Source organism: Eublepharis macularius, chromosome 9, assembly GCF_028583425.1.
Source record: "Eublepharis macularius isolate TG4126 chromosome 9, MPM_Emac_v1.0, whole genome shotgun sequence".
Classification (NCBI taxonomy): domain Eukaryota; kingdom Metazoa; phylum Chordata; class Lepidosauria; order Squamata; family Eublepharidae; genus Eublepharis; species Eublepharis macularius.
In genome coordinates this window covers 24074232-24101245 of record NC_072798.1, presented here as the reverse complement: position 1 = coordinate 24101245, position 27014 = coordinate 24074232, and the positions used below count along the sequence as shown (strand labels likewise).

General features: G+C 41.1%; 1 protein-coding gene across 3 annotated transcripts in view; it reads right to left on the bottom strand.

The window, feature by feature from the left end:
* BICD1 (BICD cargo adaptor 1) overlaps window positions 1-27014 on the bottom strand; it is a 147509-nt gene that overhangs the window by 34204 nt on the left and 86291 nt on the right. For all 3 annotated transcript variants that reach the window (XM_054989457.1, XM_054989456.1, XM_054989459.1), the window contains exons 3-4: window positions 14873-15025; window positions 4620-5057 (exon numbers count right to left, since the gene is read on the bottom strand). In XM_054989457.1, the coding sequence (XP_054845432.1) occupies window positions 4620-5057; window positions 14873-15025 (591 nt within the window). The remainder of the gene's footprint in view (window positions 1-4619; window positions 5058-14872; window positions 15026-27014) is intronic.

The following is a 27014-nucleotide window of genomic DNA, read 5'->3' as shown; positions in this document are numbered from 1 at the left end:
ATCATTTCAAAACCACAGATACACAAGGGATGTTATTTTATACAGAATTCAAGACAGAGATATAATTAGGAGCAATATTCCTGCCCTAGGCTATAATTTGTTTTCATTTAATATTTGTATGACTTTAGTAATGCTCAAGCCACACAAAAAGTCCTGGACAAATCATCCGTTATAAAATAGTAATCTGTATCTTGAAAAAGTTTAGACTAATGTGATTTTATGAGAAAATCGCTCAAATTGTATGCAAAAATCAAACTTTGTAGCTACAGTACAGATATGACACAAACACTGCACATAATAGTTTATGCTACAGAGCAGGTGCACTTTCAGAAGAGGCGTGGAGAGACTGAGGTGTTGACAGAGAACCGGGGTTACACAGCCTATGGTTGCCAACCTCCAGGTGGGGCCTGGTGATCTCCCAGAATTACACTTAGAGTTGCCATCCCCCCACCCCTACCTGTTCCCCCTCCCCAGCCCTGTTCACCTGTCTGGGGGGGGGGCACAAGGGGGAGTGTGCACACACCCACAATCCTCTGTCGTGCTGGAAAATGATGTCATTTTCCAGTGTCAAAGAAGGGCTGTGGAGTATGCTGAAGCCCAGTTCAGCAGCCCCATAGCTCCTCTGTCATGCTGCAAAATGATGTCACTTTCTGGTATGATGGGGGAGCACAGGAGGTTAAGTACCCTGCTGCCCCCCAGCACCCTGCCCCCCCACTTTGGACCCTGGGGCCCCTGACAACTCTAATCACAACAGTTCTCCAAACTATAGAGACCAGTCCCCTGTAAAAAATGGCTGCTTTGGAAGGTGGACTGTTTGGCATAATATTCCTGCTGAGCAACCTCCCCAAACTCCGCCCTCCCCAGGCTCCAGGAATTTTTCAGCCCACAGCTGGCAAAACTATGCTTGAGGGCCAGGACTGCTGTATATAGATGAAAGATACACTTTAAAAAAAGATAATGGTGAGAATGTGGAGAGATATCTACATACGTACATTGTTGGTGGAACTGCAGCAAGGTAGTTGCTTTTTGGAAGGAAATCATAAAAAATATACAACAAATTATGGGTTATGAAATTCCACTACAACCACAAATAATATTCTTGGAATTATGGCAGAATGTAAATATCCCTGCCATAAGAAAAGATCTTATTTCAAGCTTGCTCTGTGCAGTTAAAAATGTAATTTTGCCCAATTGGAATGCAAAATATACTCCAAGTATAGAATGTATAATAAACTAAATTGCTATTGGGAAAACCAAAAACAAGATAATGATGGAATATAAAAATAAATGGGCAGTTAAATTACTTCAAACCCTCTGGTCACATCTTAGCAGACTCTTAACACAGGTTTTCTTAATAATTTGTTAGATTCTAAATATACAAGAGAAGGACTTGCAAGAACTTTTGGAGGGGATCTCATTTTCCCTCCTGCACCATGTCCCTTTTCCTTTTCCTGCTCCCCATAGCCTCTCCCCTTTTCCTGCTTCCTTTTCTCCTTCTCACCCATCTTTATCTATACCCCTATTTTCATTTCTCCCCCTTTCACTCCAGGTAATGGAAGGGCAGCCTCTCCCCTATGGCCCAGTTGCATGGTACCAACTGAGCCAGGTCCAGTTACATTATGGGGAACCTGCAAGGTCTTGTGTGAGAGAGTTCACTTTTCCTTGTATTCCCTTCCCACACTGTCCCTCCTCCTGGCAGCCCTCATATGCTCATCTTTCCCTACATCCTTTTTTCCTTCAAACCTATTAAATCACTTACTTTTTATCTGCTTTTATTTAAACACTGCCTTTCTCCACAATGGGGACCCAAGGCAGTTTACATCATGCTTCTTGCCTCCATATTATCCTCACAACAACCCTGAGAGGTAGCCTAGGCTGAGAGTGTGTGACTGGATCAAAGTCACCCAGTGAGCAGCTTCCACAGCATAGTGGTGATTTGAACCACATCCTACTCTAAACCACTCTAACCACTACATGGCACTGGCTTTAGGGGGGACTGCTGTTGAGCAGAACGAAGCAGCCAGGCCAGAGTGAGTCATGCAAGTCATGTGCTATCAAGTCATGTGGTGGTAGTTTCTGGGCCTGGTCTCAATGAGTCCTCCCTCAAAGACCAAAAGAGCCTCGGAAAGGGCCCTGCTTCCTTGCCTTGTCTGGACAGACACCAAGCCTTGAACCTGTTACTTGGTTGCCTAGCAACAGCCACTATGGGCATTTGGTTAAAGCTATAGGAGCCCCTTTAATGATTTTGTTTTTTAAAAAAAACCCAATGTATTTTTTTTTTAAGATTTCAGATTTTTCTACAAACCTGGGGCATTTTTCAGATGAGTAGTAAGATCTGTCTTGTCCGTTCGTGGCTCCACCCAGAATTAAGTATCCACAGATCAGGACCACTTGGGTATTAGTACATAAGATGAAATAAGCTTTTTTCCAAGACTTCCTCAAACCCTATATAGTTTCTGAGACGTCCCATACATTATATGCATTTGAGACTGTACATGTTTTCTCTGCTTGTTCTTATCTCACAATTCTGCAGCCTTTCTCATAATGCCTGATAATTTAATTAGTCTGCCTTTCCAGTTTGTGCCGGTCCAAATTGCACATGTTAAGCAGTAATGGTGTAGCCTGAACTTTATTTCATCTTCCTCCTCACCAGGGTAGTGGCAGTCTTGCCTTCGAACACCAGCACAGCTAAATAAGGTACAGAGAGTACCTTATTTAAGGTAGAATAAGGTATAGAGAGTGGCCAAGATCTGGCTCAAAGCTCATCTCACTTGCTGGGAGATATAACCCATAGATGGATGCAGTGATGGCCTTAAGCATCTAGCATTGTATGGTAATACTGAGTATTTTGTCATTTAAATCAAGCTCCTCTTTGTTCACAAATTTTAAAAAAATATGAATTGTACATCAACTGTGTGTAGTATAGTGGTTAGAGAGCATTGGACCATGATCTGGGAGATGCAGGTTCAAATCCTTGGTCTGCCATGGAAGCTAGCTGGATGACCTTGGGCCAGTCATACACACTTAGTCTAACTGTCCGCAAGAGAAGGGCGCTGCCTTAGTTTTCCTCTTTCCATCATACCCCCAATAGCAGTGACCAAGCAATTTGGGTTTTGGCATGTTTGCATGTGGTCAGTAAGGCTAAATAGGTATGTAATCGTGCTGGATAATGTAGTGCAGTTACCAACAGAACATGGGGGCAGGGGGTAGTACAAGTATCTGATAATTTCTACTTCACTTCCCACTCTCCTTTCCTGGAGTGATTCACACCATTTTCTTTTAACAACACAAGAATAGTCTTTTCTTAAGAAGAGCTTATCAAGAGGATAGTCAAGTAAATGGGTGTACCAATATAGTAACAATTTACAGTTAAGGGGAGCTGAAGCTCTGCTCTGGAAGGGTTACAATATCACACACTCAAGGTTATACTCTCTCTGAGAGAGAGAGATGGATGGATGAATTTTAACTGGAAAGGCTCACTAAATCCAGGAATCTCATATCCTTCAAATAGTGTTAGCTTGTTTCTCAGGATTTTTCTCTCATTCTCCTCACAAGTCACTAACACCATTTCTCTGAGATAACCTAACTTGCTTAGCACAGGATACCTAACCTAATCTTGCCTCTCTATAGACATTTAAGCCCTGTTCACCTAGCTCTATCAATGTCTGTATCCTATCTGAGGAATTTCTTCCATTATTGTCCTTTTTCCCTCTGTTGACAAATCCACAGCCTCCCATTAGAGTTTTGCATATGCAGCAAAAAACATCACAGATTGGCTAAGACACATGGAGGTCAGAACTAGAGGCCATTCATTAAACCAACTTTACAGGGTTGTTGTGAGGATACAATGGAAGAGATGATGTAAGCAGCTTTGGATTCCCACCGGGGACAAAGGCGAGGTATAAATGGAGGCTGTGACTATATGTTAACTCCTCTGAATGCTTCTTCTTTTAACTATCTAGGTCTTATATTTAGTCTCAAGGAAACTTTTTCTAAGATTATAGGAAGATTCAAGTAGAAATCAAATGTTTTGGACAGGAAGTTATATATGGCTTGATGGTACCAGAAGTAGGGTTAGATTAAGGTAGAGGTCTAGGTTCTATAAAATAACAATTTGGGGAATAAAATTAACAAATGAATGTGTTTATATCATTAACTGCAAGTTTTTGAGCTATTTCTTTAATTAATTCTGTAGAATGGAAGCAATCCATAAAATGGAAGAGAATTGGAAGGGACAAGAGATAGAATCTGTGTCTCATTCTGAACAAGCAACTGCGTAAGTTACCACATTACTAAAGACACGTACATCTTCACTACATTAAGCACCATCATAGAACAGATGGGCGTGTTACATGTTTATTTTTGCAGAAGTCCATGACAATTTCCATAGGGTTCAAAGCATGTTTGGAAGCCCACAAAGGAAATGGAACTGAGATTTGGAATGGAGAAATGGCAGGAACTCCCACTCCAAATCCTTTTTCCAAAACAGTTTTTCCCTTAGGAAAAGTATTCATCACTGGGCTTTCACTATAACAATTTGTTTGTAACGTGTTGTTAATCCCCAACCGCAGCATATTGTACAAAACTTCCTTTTTTAATATTCAAAATCAGACTCTTACCTGCATGAGTTGCTGTTTCAATTTCTGCATTTCAGAGATATTGAGTTCACTGAAGAGATCCGAGACTGGGTGCAGAGATTCTCCTTTCCTAACTGTGGGAGTCCGAAAATCACCATTCAGTTTCACATGGGGTCCATGAATGTGTCCATTCATTTTGTCATCATTGTTAGGTTCATTCCCATCCTCTCCAAACTTCAGTCCATCTACTGAGATATTAATGTGGTTATTATACACACTATCATTCAGATTGATATACTGGGAAAGCTCCTTCCTCAAATTGTTCTTTTGCTCCCTTTCATTCTTTAATGTCTCCAGGGCTTCCTCTAGCTGATGTTCAGCAATCTCCTTTAACCGAATGGCATCTTCTAGCTGGCTATTAAGCAATACAGTCTCCTCTTCAAACCGTTTTATTTCGTGTTTCAGGCCTTCATATTCAACCTGAATTAGATAAGACAAAGAACATTCAAAATACTAAAATTTGGATTTACAAACAACCTGCCATTTGCTGCATCTGCTGCACTAAAGCACCAAAGCAAGGGGTTGTGCATGCACAGAAGTACCAGGTGGGAAAAACAGCAAATTCTATTGCCTGTATAGACACATGGCACCAAGGGACCTGTAGTGAAATTTGTGGAAGATTTATGTATATTGAGGAGTTAGCTGGTGTATCACAAGTCCTGTCATCTTGCCCCATTCATGCCAGAGCTACATATGCTTTTTTGGAGCATAATATGCCATCTTGCTTGAATATGCCTTGCTAAGCTATACTGTTTTCTGCTGATGTAAGCTCTGACCTTGCTGGTGTTTTGAGTACAAGGAAACGTAGATCACCAAAGGGGTCGAGCAAACTGGCCATAAGGATACTAAATTAACACACCTGACAGAAAGATAGTCAAGTAATCATTTCTTGAACTGGTGCCAGGGCACCTCCTCTATCTGCTGATCCTGGACATGGAGAGTGTTTTTTAGTCTTTTTATTTTTATTTATTTATTTTTGATTTTTATTCCACCCTCCCCACATTTCCAGCAGGCTCAGGGCGGATTGACCCTTACAATCAATCAAACTTGTTTTAATTATCTCCCTTGTGAAGGGAATCAAGATAAAGTAATTTTAGCCTATATAAGTCTTAATAAGTTCATCCTTGAGCTGGACTTCAGCCCAGACAGACCGGTAACATGCTGGGCACAAATTGGCCAGAGGGGTCTGCCTATTGTCTTTTGGGATCCCAGACAACTGAAGCTGGCATTGTAAATCATCAGATTGTATATGTATATTTCCTTTGTCTTGTTATGTTATTGTGCTGAGATGCTGTATGTTTTCCTATGTTATTTCTTTGTATGTATGTTCTGTTTTGATTGTCTCTTTTGTATTTTACTTGCTTTGTTTAATAGATTGCTTTCCTTCCATGTGTTTATTGCTGTCAAATTCTAAAAGAACCTCTAGCTCCTTGGCAAGACAGGACCCCAGAAAGATGGAGACAGACTATGTGCACGTTTATTCTGTCCTCCTTTATATCCCATCTTCCCTAAGAAGTGATATATAGTGAAAACTAAATAGGGTTATATATTTTTTCCAGAATAAAGCAGTCACATGTCACAAAGGCATGCATTCATTCTGAAGTGGTGATGGAAAATATAGTTTTAAAAGTGGAATGGAAACTATAGGCAGTTTTCTCAGCTTACAGATGTCAGACCAAGAGTAAGAGATCTAACCCTATTATTTTAAAAGAAATAAATTAAAATGCACATTCACAGTTGCCAAGCAGATAAACACTGTAGAGGCATATGTTCATAGGCCATTGAAGAAAAAATTGACAAGAAAACACATTTCTTTTACGATTAAAAAAAACAACAGTACAGCATAATGGTTAAAATGCTGAACCAGAGTTGGATTCAAATCCCTGCTTACAAAGAAACTTGCAGGATGACCTTGGGCTAGTTACTACTCTTAGCCTAACCTACTTAACAGGGTTATGTAAGAATTAAGATGTAACAACTACCCTGAGCTTGCATATATTCTACATATTTATTTATATATTATGTCCTAACCAACTTATTATTATTTTTTTAAGTTTCAAAAATTTTTATTGAAAGTGTAACAAGTAACAAGATCAACAATAAATGCGTAGAAAAAAGGTGACATCATACATAACAATGTTCAGATACAACAATACATAAACATCAAAACACTAACAGTCAGCAATAATCAAGTGTGCAAATATTATACATAATCAACAAGATTCTAATACAGTGTAAAGCAAGCTAGTTACAACTTCATCAGGAGAAATATGTACAGGCACATCCAGTATATCGCATAACAAATCCATAGTTCAAATTTCGGGGTTTATAATCGCGTAGTGAGGTAGCTTAGAGATCAGCCATTCATTCTGAGATAAAAATTCCAGGAAAGGGTACCATTGTGCGTAAAATTGTGTAGGTTTGGAGGGGTTATGCAATGCTCGAATTCTGTCTGTTATCTTTTCCATCATAAGGTGGTCCCACACTACTCTATACCATATGTCAAGAGTGGGAGGGTATTGCGATTTCCACCTGAGTGCAATTGCGGTTTTTGCAGCTACTAGGAGAGTTCTGACCAATGCCTTCCGCAGATGAGGAATATCTAGATCTCCCCAAAGGTCCAAGAAAACAAGTCCCGGGCTTGGGGGTATCACATAAGACGTGATACGGGAAATTTCCTGGAGAACCGCCTTCCAGAAGGCAGCAACACTTTTACACTCCCACCAGCAGTGCAGGAACGTACCCTGCTCCCCGCATTTTTTCCAGCAGAGTGGAGATCTGCTGGGATATATTTTCGCCAGCTTTTGGGGAGTGAGGTACCACCTGTGGATAATCTTATAGGTTTGGAGGCGCACACTGGTGACAGAGGAATTAAGCAATGCAGATGTCCAAACATGCTCTCTATCTTCTCGTGTGAGTTCTATCCCACAGTCTTGCTGCCATCTATTGAGCAGCGCTTCAGTGTTTAGTGGTTTGGCATCAAGCAAGACGAGGTATAGTTTTGACAGGAGACCCTTACGGTTAAATGAGTGGGAGTCCAGAAGTACTTCAAATTTAGTTGTTGGTTTAGACATTACGCTTTTTATATTTAATTCGTTCAGAAGATATCGCAGTTGGAGGTAGAAAAACCAGGGGACTTCCCTGCCTAGGTTGTTGTTCAAGTCTACTCTGCTTATAATACCATCCTTGGTGGCTATGTCCAACAACCTCAAGTCTCTCAGTTCATCCCAGGAGCGCAGTGCGGTTATATTATGCTGGCGAGGCATGCCCTTATGCGATGTGAGCACCGAAAAGCGGGATATAGCCGGAAGAAGGGATTGCTTATGTCTGTCCCAAAGCTTTAGCAGTGCAGTAAGGAATATATTTTGATGTATGGAAGAAGGACGCAAACTTGGGGTAGACCAGAACGTTTCTCGCAATGTTTTTGGCTGGGAAAAGGTGCCCACTATGTTTATCCAATCAGAGTGTCCAGAGGGGAGTAATATCTGGAGGATGTCCGACAATCTGGCTGCAGCAGAATAGAGCCCTATATTTGGGTAGTTAAAGCCCCCTGCTATTTTAGGGGCGCACAAAACTTTGAAGGCAATCCTAGGGCGCTTATTCTGCCACAAGAATCGGTTTAATGTTGTCTGCCATTGGCTCAGAATTTTGTTAGGGATTTCAATTGGAATTGTTCTATACAAAAATATCAATTTAGGGAGGACGAAGGATTTTATCAAATGGTATCTTTCATACCATGCCAGGTTTTGCTTGTTCCATTTGAGTAGGAGGTGTTTAATTTCTTTCATCTTTTGGACGTGGTTCACCTGGAGTAGCTGGGCTGGGTTGGGAGGGATATTTATGCCCAGATATCGGAGGTATGATTTAGCCCACTGGTATACAAATTGCCGCTTTATTTCGCTACATGTCTCCTCTGGGAGGTTTACTGATAGGATGGTAGACTTGGCTTGATTTATCCTGAGGCCTGATATACACCCAAAGTGAGTAAGAACAACTGCCAAAGCCTTTAGGGAAACAAGTGGGCACGTGAGAAACAGCAAGATGTCATCAGCGAATAAGCATATTTTGTAAGTACGCTTGTCTATTTCAATGCCTTGAATCCTTTCATTGGTTCTTATCTCCTCCGCTAAGGGCTCTATCGCGAGGGCGAAAAGAATGGGGGAAAGGGGACAGCCTTGGCGCGTGCCTCGGTGTAGAGTGAAGGGATCGGACGCTAAGTCATTAAGTTTGATTCTTGCCTTGGGGCCTGCGTATATTGCATTAATTGTTTGTAGGAAGTTGGGGCCGAATTTCATGTGGGAAAAGAGCATCTGCAGGTACGGGATCTCCAGGGTGTCGAAAGCTTTTTCGACATCCAAGGAGAGGAATGTGGTTTGTAATTTATTGTGTCTACTGAATGCCAAAATGTTCAATGCCTTATAAATGTTGTCGGAGATGTCTCTATTGGGAATAAAGCCAATCTGGTCTGTACAAATATAACTTCCAATGAAAGAATTGAAGCGTCGTGCATATATTGAGGTAAAGATTTTATAATCGACATTCAGCAAAGAAATCGGTCTATATGAACCGGGGTTAGAGGGGTCTTTTCCTTCCTTGGGGATCATGGTGATGACTGCCTCAGCCCAGGTTCCAGGTAATGTCCCCAGTTTGTGTACCTCGTTACAGGCCAATAGCAGGGGTGGGGTTAACACCAAGGCGAATGTTTTGTAGAATTCGGCCGGATAGCCATCCGGCCCAGAGGTCTTATTGCTCTTTAATTTCTTAATGGATTCCAGCAGTTCTGTGGTAGTGATTGGGGTATCCATTAATTGGCTGTGTTCCGCCGTCAATTTTTTAATGTTCTTATGGTTTGATAGATAGTTTCTAATTGACACTTTATCCGGCCTGGATGAAGTATATAAATTTGTGTAAAATTTTGTAAATACATTTAATATTTCGGGAGATTTAGTGAACACTTGTCCCTTGTCGTTTTTTATGAGTCTGACGTGCCTATTTATTCTCTTTTCCTTGACCTTCCAGGACAGATAACGTAGGGTCCTAGGCGAGTGGTTCCAATACTTTTGTTTTAAATATAAGATGTTCTTTTGAATTTGGGACGTTTCAAGTGACTCCAGAGCTTTGCGCTCATGGAGCAGTTTATAGGTTTTTTTGCTGCCTCTTTCCTTGTGTAAGCGTTCCAATTGGCGGATTTTATCCATTATGAGTTGCTTTTGGAGTTTTTTCTTTTTATTTAGAGAGGCAGAGAGAGCGATCAGTTGTCCCCTTAGTACCGCCTTAAGAGCGTCCCACACTGTTTGGGAAGATGTCGTGCCTGTTTGGTTATCTTTGAGATATTGGGCGATATCTCGTTCAATTTGTAGGACATTGTTCTCATTAAGTATGAGGTTTTTCTGAAACGTCCAATGCCTCTTCCCTTTCGTAGGGCCTATCTAGGGACAATTTGCACGTTACCCAAGCATGATCCGAATAGTTTATGTCCCCTATGCTGGAGAGTAGCACTCTGTCTCTCAGATCTGGGGACACCAGGATATAGTCGATCCTGGTGTATACGTCATGGCGTGGGGAGTAGTATGTGTAATCTTTGGCCAGTTTGTTCATCTCCCTCCATATATCCACTAAGTGGAACCGAGTAAATAGCGTGAGCATCTGTGTGTCACGATTAAGGTTCTTAGGTCTTCTTGGCGCTCGAGGTGCATTGTTGAGGGGAAATGAGGATTTATCTAGGTCGTAGTGTGCTACATAATTGAAGTCCCCTCCCACAATTACTGATCCCTCCTGGAATGCTTCCAATTTTTGGAGAATTTCTTCCGTGAACTCCAGTTGCTGCGTGTTGGGCGCATAGACAGATGCCAGTGTAAGCAATTGCCCATTGAAGTGCCCCTTTATAAACAAGAACCTGCCTCTAGGGTCCCTTAGGGTGGCCTTGTGTTCAAATTGGACCCTGTTTGCTAGTAAGATTGCCACCCCGCGGGATTTGGAGGAGCCTTTTGTGTGGAATTGCAATTTTATCCATGGGGCCTTAAGCTCCGCCTCATAGGATGCATGGAGGTGTGTTTCTTGGATCAGGGCTACATCTACATTCAGTTTCGCCAGGCTGGTCAGAACTCTCCTTCTCTTCACCAGGTTGTTTAAACCCCTCACATTTTGCGAGACAATATGGACATGTGGTTGTGAGGCCATTATGGAATGGGTAAAATTAGAGTATCAGAATTGGCCTTTGAAGTGGTATGTAATAGTATTGCAGAACCAAAAGTGCAAGTATAGAAACCGCTAGCAGGCGTGTAAAGGCTCCTGCTTCAGTAGTTTATAATAGATATGAATGAGATGGCTGAAATGATCTAAGCACCAAAGGAAGGGTCAATACGCAAGTGCAATAAGATTCAGGTAAATAAATCACTGTCTGATGTTAGTTAATTAAGCAATCAAATTTCATCACTTTGAAGGCAATCATGCAACAAATTCATTAGAAAGGAAAGGAAAGAGAAGAGAAATCTCAGCACAAAACACAAATGCAATGAAATGTATAGCAAGTGGAAGTTAATTTACTGTGTTGGTAATTTTCAATAAATAAGTAATCCTCTCCCGCCCTTACCCTATTAAAATATGGTGATAAGCAAGCAGACTGCCAATGGGTAAAACTGATATCCTAACCAACTTATAATGAAAGCAGTAAAGCAATACAAGATTTTTAAAAAAATTATCATCTAACAAGCAGTGGATCAAAACAGCAAAAAAGCAGCATATAATATCATATAAAACAATATTTAACAGAGTAACGTACAGTAATATAACTTAGGTTCTGTTCCAAAATAATGTTTGGCAAGGGACTCATCAACATCACACTAACAACCAATGTTGGGTAAATAAAAGTAATTTTAACCTGGCACCTAAAAGATAGCAAGCTAGACAACAGGTGAATTTCTATGTACAGTAATTTCCAGAGTTGAGGCAGTTTTGTAAAAAACTCTAACTTCACTCGTTATCTACCTTAGTTCAGAGGATAACTTGTGGCTCAGTGGTAGAGCTCCTGTTTAGTGTATAGAAAAACCCAGGTTCAATCCCCCACATCTCTTATTAAAAGAAGGTGATGGAAAAGACCAGTCCCCTTGGAAGGCCGGGAATCCTCTGCCCCCACTTCTTGTTTCTTGTTTCCACGTGCAGCAGTGGTGGAAAAACAATGTTTAAAAATGGCCATCATGCCTCCCCAGGAATTTCCAGAAACTCTATGATACAAGTATTGAGTTTTCATCAATTCCTAGAGACAACAGATTCCCCCCCTCTTCCTCTCCCCCCCCCCCACTGCTGCTCAGAGCAACAGCATTAGAAACATTTTAAAAACGGCTGTTGGGCCAATAGTGTCACATCACTTCTAGGAAAAACTCAGAAGTGATGTCATGTCTCTCTAGGAATCGCTAAAACTGTATGGTAAAACCCACAAATAATTTCAGGAAACCGCCAAATACTCTGGTTTTACCATAGTTTCTAGAGATTCTTGAAGAGGTGTGATGTCACTTCTGGCCTTTTCCCAGAAGTGATGCCACACCGCTGCTAATGGCTGCCTTCCCTGTGTCCCCTTCTCTATATATCTCCCTTATGACCTGAGATCCTAGAGAGATGCTACCAGTCTGTGTAGACAATACTGACAATGGCCTGATTCAGTGTAAGACAGCTTCATGTGCTCAGATGATGACTTTAATTGGTTAGTACAAGAGGAAACAGTCCTTCAAGTACTGTGCTCCCAGGCCTTATGAAACTTTAAAGATAAGAACTAACTCTTTGAATTGTGCCCAGAAACAAAATGACAACCATGGTACTTCTTTTAAAATGTTTATGATATGTTCTCTGTAATTCACTCCAGTGAACACCATAGCTGCTAAATTTTGAACCAACTGAAACTTCTGAACAATCTTCAAGACAACCTCATAAGAAAGCACCAGGCTGTGGTTAGGCTATGGTCAAGTATGGATAAAAGCGGTCAAATAATACTTCTTAATCAAAGGCTTCATCTGCAATACCAACTGAAACTGGTAATAAGTATTGTGCATTAAGAAGACCTGAGCATCCATCCGTACATGTATCCACAAGCTGCTGACACGTGTTTAAAGGTTTTTAAAGAACAATACATCACAATGGAATTATGAAAAGGGAGAGATTTCAAAGATGCTATTTAAACATATACATTTCTAAGCTACGTTCTCAACAAATGTCTCCAGTAAAATTTTGCAATATCCATATATAAAACAAGAACAGACTCTTTACGATAGCAGAAACACAAATGATTTCTTGAGTAGCAGTATATAAAATTAGGGATATTCCCCCCTCCCCCAAAATTGGTAAACCTGATTTTTTTTAAACCTAACCTGAGAAAAAAAATTCAGAATTCCCTTAATTCCAAATGGATTCTCTCAATTAATTTGGCCATTTCTAATTCAGCCATTGTTTTATATGAGAAAATCACTCTGGTGACTATCCAGTGGGCTGGGGGGTTTCATCTTTCAACCATACCAAGTTTAAAGATAAACTACTCCTGACCATCCTCTAAAAACCTCCCCCAGATTTCATGAAGATTGGACTCTGGGGGCCAATTTTATGGGCCTCCAAAGAAGGTGCCCCCACCCACTCTACATTATTCCCTATGGGACTATCGGGGGGGGGTATCTGGAGGGCTGGGGTGGCATTTTTCATGAAAACTCCACCAAATTTTCAAGGGGCCTACTCCTGACTATCCTCTAAGGACTCCCCAGGTTTCAAGAAGATTGGAGCTTGGAAGCCAATTCTATGGGTCCATGAACAAGGTGCCCCCAGCCACTCCATTGTTTCCTATGGGGAAAAGTCAAAGCTGACTCCCATTGCAGAAACACCCTAGGACAAGGCTGCCATGGCTAAGGCACACTCCCAAATGCAAGCTGAGGTCATCTCAGAGAAAGCCGAACAGAACCAACTGAAGCACAGGAATGGAATGCTCCTAGAACCAAAGTGAAGCATTTTAGAGAACAGCCAGAAGTATGTTCCCTCCAAATCGGGAGAAATTTGGTTGAAAAATGACCCCCACCCACCCCAACAGATAGCCCCTGGAGAGACTTTCCCATATAAAACAATGGCCAAATTTTAACAGGTTTTTTCCTGATAATTCAGTAAAAATTCGCGATACCTGGGTTTTAATTTGGAATACCTGAATCAGCCAAAATGAGCAGCAAAAGAACATACAATTAATTGGTTGTGTGTGTAAATGATCTCATTGAATTGATTGGTTGTGTGTGTAAATGATGTGGTTGTATGGTCTTTTGCTGCTCATAGTATCTTTTTTGATACAGTGGACTGCCAGATAATAGGACAAGTCAATTCTGAGCTGATGCAATCATTATTTCAGAGGCTGCCCTCTACCTCATTGTTACTCATACAACTGTGTCATCTTCCCCTCCCCTTTCTATAGTATAAAGCTTAGATGTATAGGCATCTTTTTGTTTCATTTCTGTTTCATCTTTGGTCGGTATCCCGCACCTCATCTTGAATTTTATATTCTTGACCTGGCTATTTAAGATAAATTTCCTTAACTTTTTATATGGTGTATTTCTTTTTCAAAATATTTCTTTTCAATTGGGATAATGTTGGCTGTATTTCTCCTTTTCTTAGATGTATGGGCAAAGGAATCATAACTCCTAATATGAGACATAACTCCTTCATGAAGAATGTCTGCCATACATGCTCGTATCCTGCAAGGCAGCTTTTTGTGTAAAAAAAGTTATAAAATAAACACACACAAGATCTTCAATCCTCAATGGCACCCAAAATACACCACAGGACACAGTTGTGCTTTCTCACATTTTAAAGATGCTTCCGGACCAACGATCAGAATACTTCAGTATACTCTTTCTACCAGAGAAGCTCATTAAGACAGCATGGCGATGATGACTGCTGTCATATGAACACATGGAGCTGCCTTTTACTGAGTCAAACCATTGCTCCATCTAATCCAGTACTGTTTATCCCATCTGGTAATGGCTGTCCAAAAAGCAAACCTGCTCCTGTTACCTGAGACCCCTCTTCTAACTGGAGAGAACAAGTACTGAACCTGGAGCTTTGTGTAGAAAAAAGACGATCTCTATGACTCCTCCAATCCCCTTGTTGTTTTCCTTAGCCTCCAGTAATGAGATGATACTATGGTTGCTCACAGAACACTGTTATTGTTGTTGTTTTTTCTAATTTCGCCCCTTGAAAATCCAGCTGGTGCTTACCTGGTTCTGTTTCAACGTGGAAACCAACTTTTGCAAAGTAATGTTTTCTTCTTCAAGTTCTGTATAGTCCTGAAGGAGCCTTGCCTCTCTGAACTTGTATTCTCGTATTTCATCTTTCATCCGAATTCTCTGCAGCTCCACCATTTCATTATTCTAGGGCGGGGGGAAAGAAGGACACAGAGGAATCAATTATATAACTATTTCAATTACAGCAATGGCAGGAGATAGCATAAACTGATATAGGAAAAAAATATAAGCTATACAATTTATTTTACAAGCTGCTGTTCCATTTATATTGTAGATTTTTTTGCTCTTTATTACACTACCAGATCACCATCAATAAGCAATACAACTTAAAGATTAGTTTTGAGGAACAAACATAAACTTGTATAGAACTTCATAAGCAGCCATTATATAAAACAGCACCAAATATCTTGCATGGCTGTAACAGAGAGCTTTTCACATTGCTATACTAAGGAACAGAGACAAAGAGCATTCCAAAGATGATTCCTCTCGAAGGTGATAAGAAGGAAGCATACACCCCCTCCCCTTTTGATTGCTAACATGTAGCTCATGGTGCTGAAGCAAAGGATCTGTAATAACAATATCAAGGCAAAATTACAATGTAGAAATGTGATAGGCCACACAATGCTTGTAGAAATATCACGAGAATTAGTATAAGAAGTGGATGAGGGCCCATCAATTAGCACTTAGATGGCCAGGTGTAGGTAAAGGCTAATGACTGATCACACTATGAGATGATGCTTTGATGAAGTCACTGTAGCATAAAAGACCATGTATCCCTTTGTTTGGTGGAACACTTAGAGGCCTGCTTTGAGCAGCGTTCCCTATTGCAATACACTTTTCTCTTTTCCAAAGCCTTTATTTGTCTCCTCTCTTTGTTCCTGGATTGGGTGGGAACAAAGGGACACTTTTGTGCAACTTAAGGGAACTCTCCAACATCCTGGCCTCGCCGTTTGTATGGGCTTCACTGAGGACATGAGAAATCCCAAGTCAGGGATGGTGCGCACCTTTTCGAGTCTTCAGGTGAAGTCCCATGTCGCAGCTGTCACTGGAGGGGACTAGAGAGTCCCGGCGGAGTTGCCAGAGAATTTGTTGCACAAAAGCACCCCTTTGTTACACTTAATTAAATCATGAGAGGTCAGAGGTTCCAACCTGTCATGGAGTTCAACTACAGAGAGATAAACAAAGTTGGAAAAGCGAAGTTGACAGTGTAATGTTAGTCTTTTTCAGATAATCTAGTATGCATGAGGGGAAGGGAGGGGAAGCAAGTAGGGTTGCCAGCAAGCCAGAGAAAGAAAACACCCTGTGTTGAAACCGGCAGAAGCTTTTCAATGGCATAGAGATAATATCACCTGGTGTAGCAGGGTATCGTGTTCCCAAGAATTGAGACCAGACAGAATCTTCAGGAAGGAATGATGTTTACTGCCGGCAGAGCTCAGCGTGACTAGTGCCACAAAGAACTGAGCTCCAGTATAAGGAAGCAACCTCTCTGATATAGCACAGCTTACAGTTACGTCACAGAAGGTGGTTATTCACTAGCTAACGGTTATAATTTGTTTATCATTATTTAGCTCCATCATCAAGATCATTGCCCCAGACATGACCTTTTCTGAGTGCGGCATAAATTCAAACAAATTCTCCTAAATCATCAGTCTTATCTTTCAAGCAGTCTATTCTAAGATACACAATGCTATAACTTCCCCTTTTCCCAAGCTACAGGCTTCCTGTTTCAACAGTATCTAGCTGAGTCAACTTGACAGCTATATTTTACTTTGAAGAAGGTTTATATTTTACTCTTTCTAAATGTTAGTTTATCAAAACAATATTATATCACTTATTAGTTAATAAAACATTTTCCTTGAGGCCTGCTACATACTTATTTAGCTAAGAATAACAGACAATGTCTGGCACATTTCTTCAGTCTTGGCCATTGCCCAACTCCATTTGGACAGTGTTAAATTTAAGCAAGAGACATGCTGTTTGAAACAAGCTGAACATGATTAGATATTGACCATTGATCATAGCTATTAGCTATACTAGCTGCGTGTGGCAATTTACCAATTTCCTCGGCTACACTGGCAAATAGCATCCAACATCTCAGGTTGCTGGCATCTGACTTGCTGGATAACAAGCAGTAAGTATCATCCCTGAAAAAAAAAAACTAAACTGGGGGCACTGCATCAACACAGAGTGTGAAACTGAACTCTTAGGTTAGGGGCAAAGAGCCTGCTGTCATAATAGCACTCTTCCCCCGCCCCGCCCCCCCCCGCCACCCAAATATCCCTCACCTTGTATATAAACAGCTTTACTGATTAAGTGACAGAACTTTCAATCAGGAATTCTCTGGGTTCAAAACTTTTGTTTCCTCCCCACCCTCCTTTGCATCTGTTGACAGGTAGCCTTAGGCAATCCATTCTCTAGCAGCATCTGCTATATGCAGTGCTGACATTCCTTTTAGTACTGTTGTAAAGCACTTCAGACATTCTAAAGGGCTGTACAATTACAAGCCCTCATACCCTTTCCCCTTTTCCTGCTTCCTTCGCTCCTTCCTAACTATCTTTAACCCCACCCTCCATTAAGCTTTCCCTCCTTCCATCTCTCTGGCAGCTCCTATCCAGGAAAACTATGGCCCAATTGTGCAGTGCTAGTCACTATGTCCAGATGCGCAGTGGGGAACCCATACAGTCTTGCAGCTGTAACATTTTCTTTTCTGGGAGAAAAGAAAATGGCTTGCTATGTAGTACTGCTTCTCCCTTACAGACACCACACATAAACAAGTATAATTTCAAGTCCCAAAGGGAGAAGGGAAACGATAATGGGAAGCGTAGTGGGGCAGCCCTAAATCTGACTAGTGCAGCAGAAGGAAGGAGTAAAAATCCCTCTTTATGCACTACTGCCAGCCTCCAATCTAAACATTCTAGTGCTATGGGGTGGGGTGGGGGGACAGGTTTGGGAGCTGGCTGCACAGAAAGCTGTTTTATTACACAGCAAGATGATGTGTCAGAAGCAGCACATGTAGCTCCAAACTGAACATCATAATATTGTAGATCAACATGGAGAGATTTCAGGGCTTGCTACACAATCTGAGCACTAACAGCATGGAATTGCCTCCTTCTTCCTGGCACAGACTGAGAGAGAAAGGGAAGTTACATAATGAAGTTCTCTTGTATTTTGTACTAGGACAGCAGACTGAAAAGGAAAGGGCTGACTCAGGAGGCAGACTCAAACAGATGTCTATCCCCTGTGGGAGAGGAGAGCCTCCCAGACACTGGAGACAGCTGACAAACCAATGAACTTGTTAAAAATAGTGTAAACGGAAACTACTAGAATTCTTAGTTTTAAAAGGAAATTGCTCTTTCAGAACAGACAACTGCACCCAGAATCTCCTACATCAGACTGCTTTGGGCCACAGGCAAATGTGTGACAGAGTTCAACCAAGACAGATGGTGCTTCAGAAAAAGACAGCCTTAGACTCCTGACAGCACAAGCCTCCTGGAAGCAACAACTGTGGATGCAGAACAGTCAATTTTGCAATAGTTGATATATTTAAAGGGTGATGTCCATGTTGCTGCTCTGCAAATATCCTCCATGGGAGCATTTATACATATGGCTGCCGAATTACCTGAACCTTTTGAGTGAATTAGCAGTTATCCCTCCTGATACTGTCATCCTCAATGACTTGTGGGCCAGAGAAATACCAACTTTGACCATTAACTGATTGTGGATCTAGCACCTTGACTCCCTATGCCCCAGTTTTTATAAGACACAAAGAGAGGTTCTGGCTCTTACTGACTCTTTTTTGTCTCCCATCCCCACACAGGTCTCCCGGATTACCCACTTGATCTAGAATTCATTACAGACGACTCTTGTCTTTGAAACGATGCGGGCAACCTGCGTCCTGGATATGCTGTCACTAACTCTTTTGAGGTCCTAGAATCTGCTCCTTCTCTCATTTTCCTCTGCTCAGTTTGCTACGCTAGGCCTACTATTAAAAATCTGGGGATTCTGTTACTATTTACACTGATTATTGGGTTGTGCCACTGGACTCAAATCCTGCTGTTTTACTGCAGATCAACACAGCAACCCACCTAAACTAGCCTGCAAGGATGTTTTAGCTATTTAAAGTCATGAATAGTTTATCTTCTGCTTCATGAGCACATCAGCCTCTTTTACTCTTGGAAACTTTTCCAACTATGTAACCTCTGATTTCGCAGTTCTTCATTCCAGTTCTCACTGAACATAATGGTTTACTAGACCCCAGGATTTCATAGGTGGCAAACTGTACACTTTATTGTCTTAACTGCTACATCTGATGAACTCAAAGCCCTAAGACAGATGGTGCTTCAGAAAAAAACAGCCTTAGACTACACGCTAGCTAGTAAAGGATATGTGTGTACTTTAACTGGAAAAGAATGCTGTGTGTATACCCCAGATGAATACAATTGTCTGGCTTTTTGTTGGGTTCAGGTTAATCAAATGTTTCATTAATGTTCGCGTTATTGTTGCTGTTGTTGTTAATATTATAGACTTTTATTCCACCTTCCTTGCAAGCATGAAGAATACCGAGCAAGTAGCCTCCCAAAACAATGTAAAAATGTTAACATTGTAACAGATTAGGCAACAAAAGAGCTCTGGAATGTGGCAAATGTACCAGAGGGAACTGTTAGACCTCATGAATGTAAGCCTCTGTCACAGAATACTGTGGCTCATTAGAGCCAAAGGGGGGAGTTGAGGGAGCTGTGTGTTCGCTTCACTGCATTGCATGTAAATGGGGCAGTCGCATACAATAACTGAACGGAAGAAGGAAATGTATTGTACTAAGATAAAGGACCACTACGATGATCTTTGCAACAGGTGTAATTTAGGGGTGTGCGCTTCCGGTTTCTGATTCGGGTAAATTACCCGAATTGGACCCAATCTGTAAAGATTAGGGATATCCAAATCGGGGCCAGCATGCTGGCCCTGATTCGAAAATTCCTAATCAAAGCTTTCCGAAGCATTCGGAAAGCTTCAGGGCTGAGTTTAAAGGGCCCCACCACTGCTTGCAAGAAGCAGCAGGGCCCTTTAAACATCATCACATCCCCCCCACCGCTATCCACAGCCCCCCCACACCCACCTGCCTTGTCGGCAGCAGCGGTGGCTCCAGTTCCTCTGCTGCCATGCCACCGCACCGCCGCCTGAGCCTGCGGGGCGGTGAGGAAGGCCGGAACGGCTGCTGCCGCCTCCTCCGCCGCCTCCAGCCCTTCCTGCCCAATTGGCCACGGTGCGCCGGCAGCCATTTGAGGGGCAGGAAGGGCCAGAAAAGGCGGAGAAAGCCCTTCCTGCCCCTCAAATGGCTGCCGCCGTGCCGCCATGCCGTGGCCAATTGAGGGGCAGGAAGGGCCGGAGGCAGCGGCGGCAGCCTTCCCCACCACCCCACAGGCTCAGGCAGCGGTGCGGCGGCAGAAGAGCCAAATTGGCTGGCTCCAGGCCATCGCAGCCTCGTGCTGCCGCCACCACCGCCACCACTGCTGCTGCTGCGGCAGCAGCAGCCTGCCACCCAGCTGTCAAAGACCCTCCTGCCAGGTAAGTGGGTGGAGGGTGGAGGGGTTTCCCCAGGCGGGTGGAGGGGTTGCCCCTGGGGGTGGAGGGTGGGGGGGGTTGCCCTGGGGGGGGTAGGAGGTGGAGGTGGGGGTGAGGGAGTTTCCCCCCTCACTTCAGTATACTCCAAATATTTACGGAGCATACCGAAGCGAGTAAAATACCTTAATTCCGAATGTTTCCCCACTTCGGGTAAACCCGAAGCAGCCTGACCTTGCATACCCCTAGTGTAATTGTGTATTATCTCTTTGAACCTCCCTTAACCCTGCTTGCTTCTAACTCCTCTCAGTCTCAACATCATAAAGGTTATGACAAACGCAAGCATAATAATAATAATATTCGATTTATATACAGCTCTTCAGGACAACTTAACACCAACTCAGAGCAGTTGACAAAGTGTGTTATTATTATCTTCACGACAATCACCCTGTGAGGTGGGTGGGACTGAGAGAACTCCGAGAAGCTGAGTGACTGAAACAAGGTCACTCAGCTGGCTTCAAGTGGAGGAGTAGGGAATCAAACCCAGTTCTCCAGATGAGAGTCCTGCCGCTCCTAACCACTACACCTAAAAGGGGTAGAATAAATAATGATAAAGGTAGCATAATATGCAGATCATTTATTTACATATGGACTGGTTGAGCAGTTTTAATGTGATTTCCAAAACAAGCAAATATCTGCACCCATTCTGCAACAATAAAATCTAAACCAGTACTCTTAATAGCAGAAGAAAATTTCTGTTAAACCTACAGACATTTTACCAAGTCAAGAAAGACAATTTTTAGTTTTAACCATAGCACATGGTTGAGGTGGGGCAGGGGGGAGGTGACTCAGGAATCATTCCAGATAACTGGCAATCCAAATACTTTGGGAATAGTCCTGTTTCAATGTTGAGTCATTAAGTTGTGCCTACTGTCCCTATTAACAAACAATAAATAATACCAAAGTTCATGAAGAGGATGATCTTTTCTCTTTGCATAAAAGAACAGCAAGGGCATTATGTTAAATATTCCTCATTCTGATAAACATTACACCACTGTTTAAAACTGAACTCTAGAAGAGGCTGTTGTCTTGGCAATAAATTATGCAAGCCTATATATCTATGATTACAATACAACTCCAAAACCGTATATGCAATCACATTTAGAATAGAAATAACAACTCAAAGTATAATCAGTATTCTAATATTTTATATTTCACCCTCATGGCTTAGTCAAACTGAGAAATAGGCCGTGTTTAAAGCAATCCTTCTAAAATGCTGACACAGTCATTCTAGAGTTCTGTTTAAATGGAGCTTTTAAACCCCCAGAATAAACTTTATTTCAAGCTTGGAAGAAAATTGTTTTTCAAATATAAAAAAAAAGGTTAGTGCTGGCTGCAAGGACATAGGTGATTAGAGAAATAGTGCATATTTCACACAAGGTGAACAAAAGGTGAATAAAAATTATCTGCTTATTTTTTTAAAAAAACACACAGGCAAGCTGTAATTATGTACAAGCATCTGCATGTTCATATCTAAAGCATCTGTCAGCTAACAAAAAAACCTCATTGAATCCTGAAGCTTAAGGGTGGATTTGACCATCACAATGAAAGGGTGATACCACTGTCTGACCTCTGAATGACACCATGTCCTCTTCCTGCATGCTGACTGACTCTGGCTGTTGAGAATGACTAAAAATAAACAGCTTGCCTGGCGTAGAATAATACGTTTTTAAAAAACATTACAGTGGAGCAGCTACATTTCTCATTATTTGCCTTACTGTCATTTTCCTTACACATTCTGATTTTTTGTTTTCCTTGAGGATGGCTGAGGAAAGTCACAGAAGGAGCAATTAAATTTGATCATGAGAGCCAAGAATTTGTTTGCAGTTTCACGGGAAGCGCCAAACTGATAATGAGCTCTGAGGTTTTAGTCAAAGGGAACTGAGGTATAAAGTGTGAGCTCCATGGAGAATGGTATCTAAGTGAAGGTTTACATTGTAATGCATAGCATTGCTTCTAGTCTGTATTAGACCAAACATCTGATTGCTAGAGTCCCATGTTTGTCCTAGAGAAGTAGACGAAGTTATTGCTATTCCCTGAGGGCATATGCAAGCTGTATAACTCAAAATGGGAATAAAATGTTCCGTAAATTATTTCTGGAGAGAGGCTGAAATCCAACACAAATGATTTTTTTCTGTGGGCTATGTGATAGTTACGCAAACAGGATCTTATGCTACAGTACTCTAGAGCAAAGAGGATACTTAAGTGAATAATTTGGGGTTATTTGAGTTGTACAGTGCTGCAGTCAAACACCTTTGATTTCATGCTCCAGCCTCCACGTGCATAATTTTACAAAGTTTGTGACAGCAACATTTTCACAAGCTTTCTTGAATAAAAAAGGTTATATGTTGCTATCAAAAGAATGAGAGCCTATTCTCACAACCATTTCAGTGTAGGGAAATCATTTGTCTGTGTTAGCTCTTAACCACCACTGCCCATAGGAAGCTAATCAGTCGAACCTATAGGCATGCACTGGTTATACTTTTTGGCTCAACAAAAACCAAATTAGATTTTTAGTAGAAGTACTCCTTTAGGTTAGCAGCTAGAACCAACATAGGTACGATTTTCAAAAACTTACAGCCTGGAAGTCATCCCTGGCCAAGCCTGGAAGCAATACATAGTAGCATCTGGCTCAATGTCAAAAAGAATGCAAGAGAACAGGAAAAGAAACATCATCAAAACTTAGAAACAGCAGTGAAATCAGAATCTATTCAGGCTGGTGAAGCATGGCAGACTAAGGCTGAATCAGGGGCGAGGGGGTCATGAAAACGACAGTGGCAGCAAATAGTGTGGAAATGTAGCCGAGGAAATTGGTAAATTATTATACGCAGCTAATATAGCCAATAGTTATGAACAATGGTCACTCTCTAATCACTTTCAGCTTGCTTCAAACAGCTTGTCTCTTGCTTAAATTTAACACTGTCCAAATGGAGTTGGGCAAAGACTGAAGAAATGTGCCAGATATTGTCTGTTATTCTTAGCTAATTGAATTTATGTAGACCAAGGAAGTTGTTTTATGACCGAGGAAATTGTTTTATTAACTAATAAGTGTTATAATACTGTTCTGATCAAGCTGATTCAGCCAGATACTGTTGAAACAGGAAACCAGTAGCTTGGGAAAAGGAGAAGTTGAAGCATTGTATATCTTAGAATAGACTGCTTAGAAGTATAAGACTGATGGTTTATGAGAATATGTCTGAATTTACGCCACACTGAGAAAAGGTCATGTCTGGAGCAATGATCTTGATGATAAGGATCTTGTTATCTAAAATAGCCTGCACTCAAAGTGAAAGCAGAATCAATGTAGACATGTTTATCTAAAATGTCAGTTGAAGTGCCTCGCTGTTAAATGAGAAAACAGATGTATTTTATATGAAATGAGCTTAGCTTACCCGGATACCAACACCATGTGATGTGTCTATATGCTGGATGTATAAATTGAGGAACTGTGAATGAATGAGCAGCTCAGTTCTTTGTGGCGGTAGCCACACTGAGCTCTGCCGGCAATAAACATCATTCCTTCCTGAAGATTCTGTCTGATCTCAATTCTTGGGAACGAGATAGCCTGCTACAGAAATAGGTAGGAATATGCAGGAACGTCATACTCACACATAGCTGTTTCAGTATTGCTCACTTGTTGCTGCCATGTCCCCATCCCCCTTCGTGCCAGGGGCTCCAAACCCTGAACTCCCCCCTCCCTACACTTTCTATTTCCCTACTGAACCATGTTGTAATAGAAGAAAGAGAAAAACCTTTAAAGGGCTTAAAGGGGAGGAATGGCTCACAGTAGCAAGCTGTCCTACCCCATTCTGAAAGTGCATCTTAGCATCACATACTCCTCCAAGTAGTGGAGACAGTGGGAGTGTCCACATGGAGACTCCTTCACAACTACTTCACATTCTGCCCCCTTTGAGACAGAATAAAATGGGTTTACTTTTCCTCTAGCTTAAAGGGGAAAGCCCTGGGAATGTCACAGATTGTATAGGTGCTTTCTGCTCTCCACGTGGAGAAAAATATCTCAGTGGAAACAGCCATTGTGTTAAGAATTTAATCTGAAGTTCCACAATAGCTGCTAAGCTTGCAACAAAAAAAGAAGCAACTATTGGAAATCATGCTTGCCTCCAATAAAATAAAATTAGTGAAAAGCAGAGCTTCCATGGTAAGAATGTTAACAAGCTATATACCTCAACTAAACCAAAATTGTAGATAGAATTGTTGGTCTACAGAAAAATTCCAGACATTGTGAGTTTTTTTTAAATTAGGACCAACCAAAATATCACAACAACACAGTGTGTATCAAAAAACAGCATGCACGCTGTTAAATTCTCCATGACCCTTGACATGAACAAACAAGAGGAGAGAATGTAGCAGAATTGGGGTTCACCAAGAATTGAGACCAGACAGGATCTTAGGAAGGAATGGAAGTTTATTTGCCGGCAGGACCCAGCGTGACTAAAGTCACAAAGAACTGAGTCCCCGCATAAGGAAGCAACCTTTCTGATATAACATAGCTTACAGTTACATCACAGAGGGTGGGGGGGGGGGTTACCCACTAGCTAACAGTTACAATTGGCTGTGGCTGCAATCTTACCACATACAGTTATACAGTTTACCATGTTTAGCAATTCCGTTGCCACTTCCTCTTTGCACTCTGCTTAGCCTCTGTTTCTTCATTGCAAGTTAAGCAATTTGTTCTGCTGAATTTAGCTAAGAATAACAGACAATGTCTGGTAAATTTCCAGTCTTGGGTGTTGCCCAGCTTCATTTGGACAGTGTTAAATTTGGGCAAAGGACAGGCTGTTGAAAGAGACAAGCTGAAAATGATTAGATATTGACCATAACCGTTGGCATTGATCGTAACTATTGGCTATATTAGCTGCGTGTAGCAATTAACAATTTTCTCGGCTATAAGAACATAGTTCAATGGTTGAGAGCATGGTACAATATTCAGCATCTGTAGTTTTTAGATGGAAATGCTGTAGTCCATTTTAAGCATCTGGAATGTGCAGATACAGGGATTATGCCACCATAATCTAAATCACCATGTTGTCTCTCCTCCCTTGTGCTTGGTCTAAGGACCTTTGTGTACAGAACATCGATCTTACGAAGAGTTTTGGAGAACTCAACAGTCTGCATATAGTTTTGTTATGTACTCTGTTTTGTGACATTTTGGTTGACCTAATGAAAGATTACTTCCATTACTTTTGATTAGTTTGGATGAGAAAGAGGTCAGAGGATCCAAGTACTCTGTCCTTCTGTATGGCCTTATTTACTTGTTATGTTTTGACAGGATAATGTTAGGTTATTTGGACCAGAGGTGTTGGATTTTACCATAGCTGTTAACAAGAAGTTGGAGAACAAGTAATTCAAGAAACAGGCACCAGCTAGCATGGGTATCTCTTTGTTCACGTCAATTCCCATGTTAGCCAGAGGGTTGGATCCAGGCATTTTTACTCAATTTCACCCAATCCCTTTCCTTATTACAGCATCCATTCCATGTGATTTTGTCCATGTAGATTCCCAGGAATAACAGTCAATACCTCAATAAACAATGCCAAAAGGGAGTTTAGAGAGATGGAATAAAATAGCCTTGGAAAGAACCAAATAAGTATCACAATTATATGGCCTTGTATAGATTAAAAACCATCTAACCCATATCAATAGATAATATGTGTTGAGGCTCAGGTGTGGAAGCATCTGAGAATGGCAAGCATGTACAAGCTTCACAGAAGTGAACATTAGTTCAAAGATGGGTGTACTTTTTTTTTTTGTAAAAATTTTTATTGGATTAGAAACAGTCCATATCATTTACAATCACATTCCCTAAAATTTTCCAATTCTAACCCCCTCCCTTTCCCCCCCCCCCTTTTTATTGACTTCCAACAGTTTTCCAACCCCTCATTCTATTTTCGCTTTACTCATATCGACTTTGATACATTTGTTAAAATATACTTTCAAATTCTTCTAAGCTTATCTATCATAATTGTGCTATTTCTAATTCCTTCCCTTACAAATGAATAATAGTCTCTTAACCTATCTTCTTCAATGATACTAATAATATTCATTTTAATAATCTATACTCTATCTTATTCTTTCTGGTCCCTTCAGTACGGGACAAACAATTTGCCCCTCGTTATACATATCTTCTAATACTTCTATAAACATTGCATACATTCATGATAAATCAATCAATTTGACTTATATTCTATATGTTGCTCTTTACTTCCTTTTACATATCCCATCTATCTTAATTATCTTATTTCACCATTGTAAAGCTATCTAACAAAAATAGTCAATATATATCCATTTAACATAAGACAGTCTATTAAATCCACATTCCGTATACTAGTCTATTATCCTTATAATTCTTATATTAATAGCACTACTAATACTCTATATAATAATTAAATATGATATTTGCTTAGAATTATTCTGTTAACTCTCCACCCCGGTATAGTCACTTCCCTCTTCTTATATTATATTTCAGTAATTTTCAAAC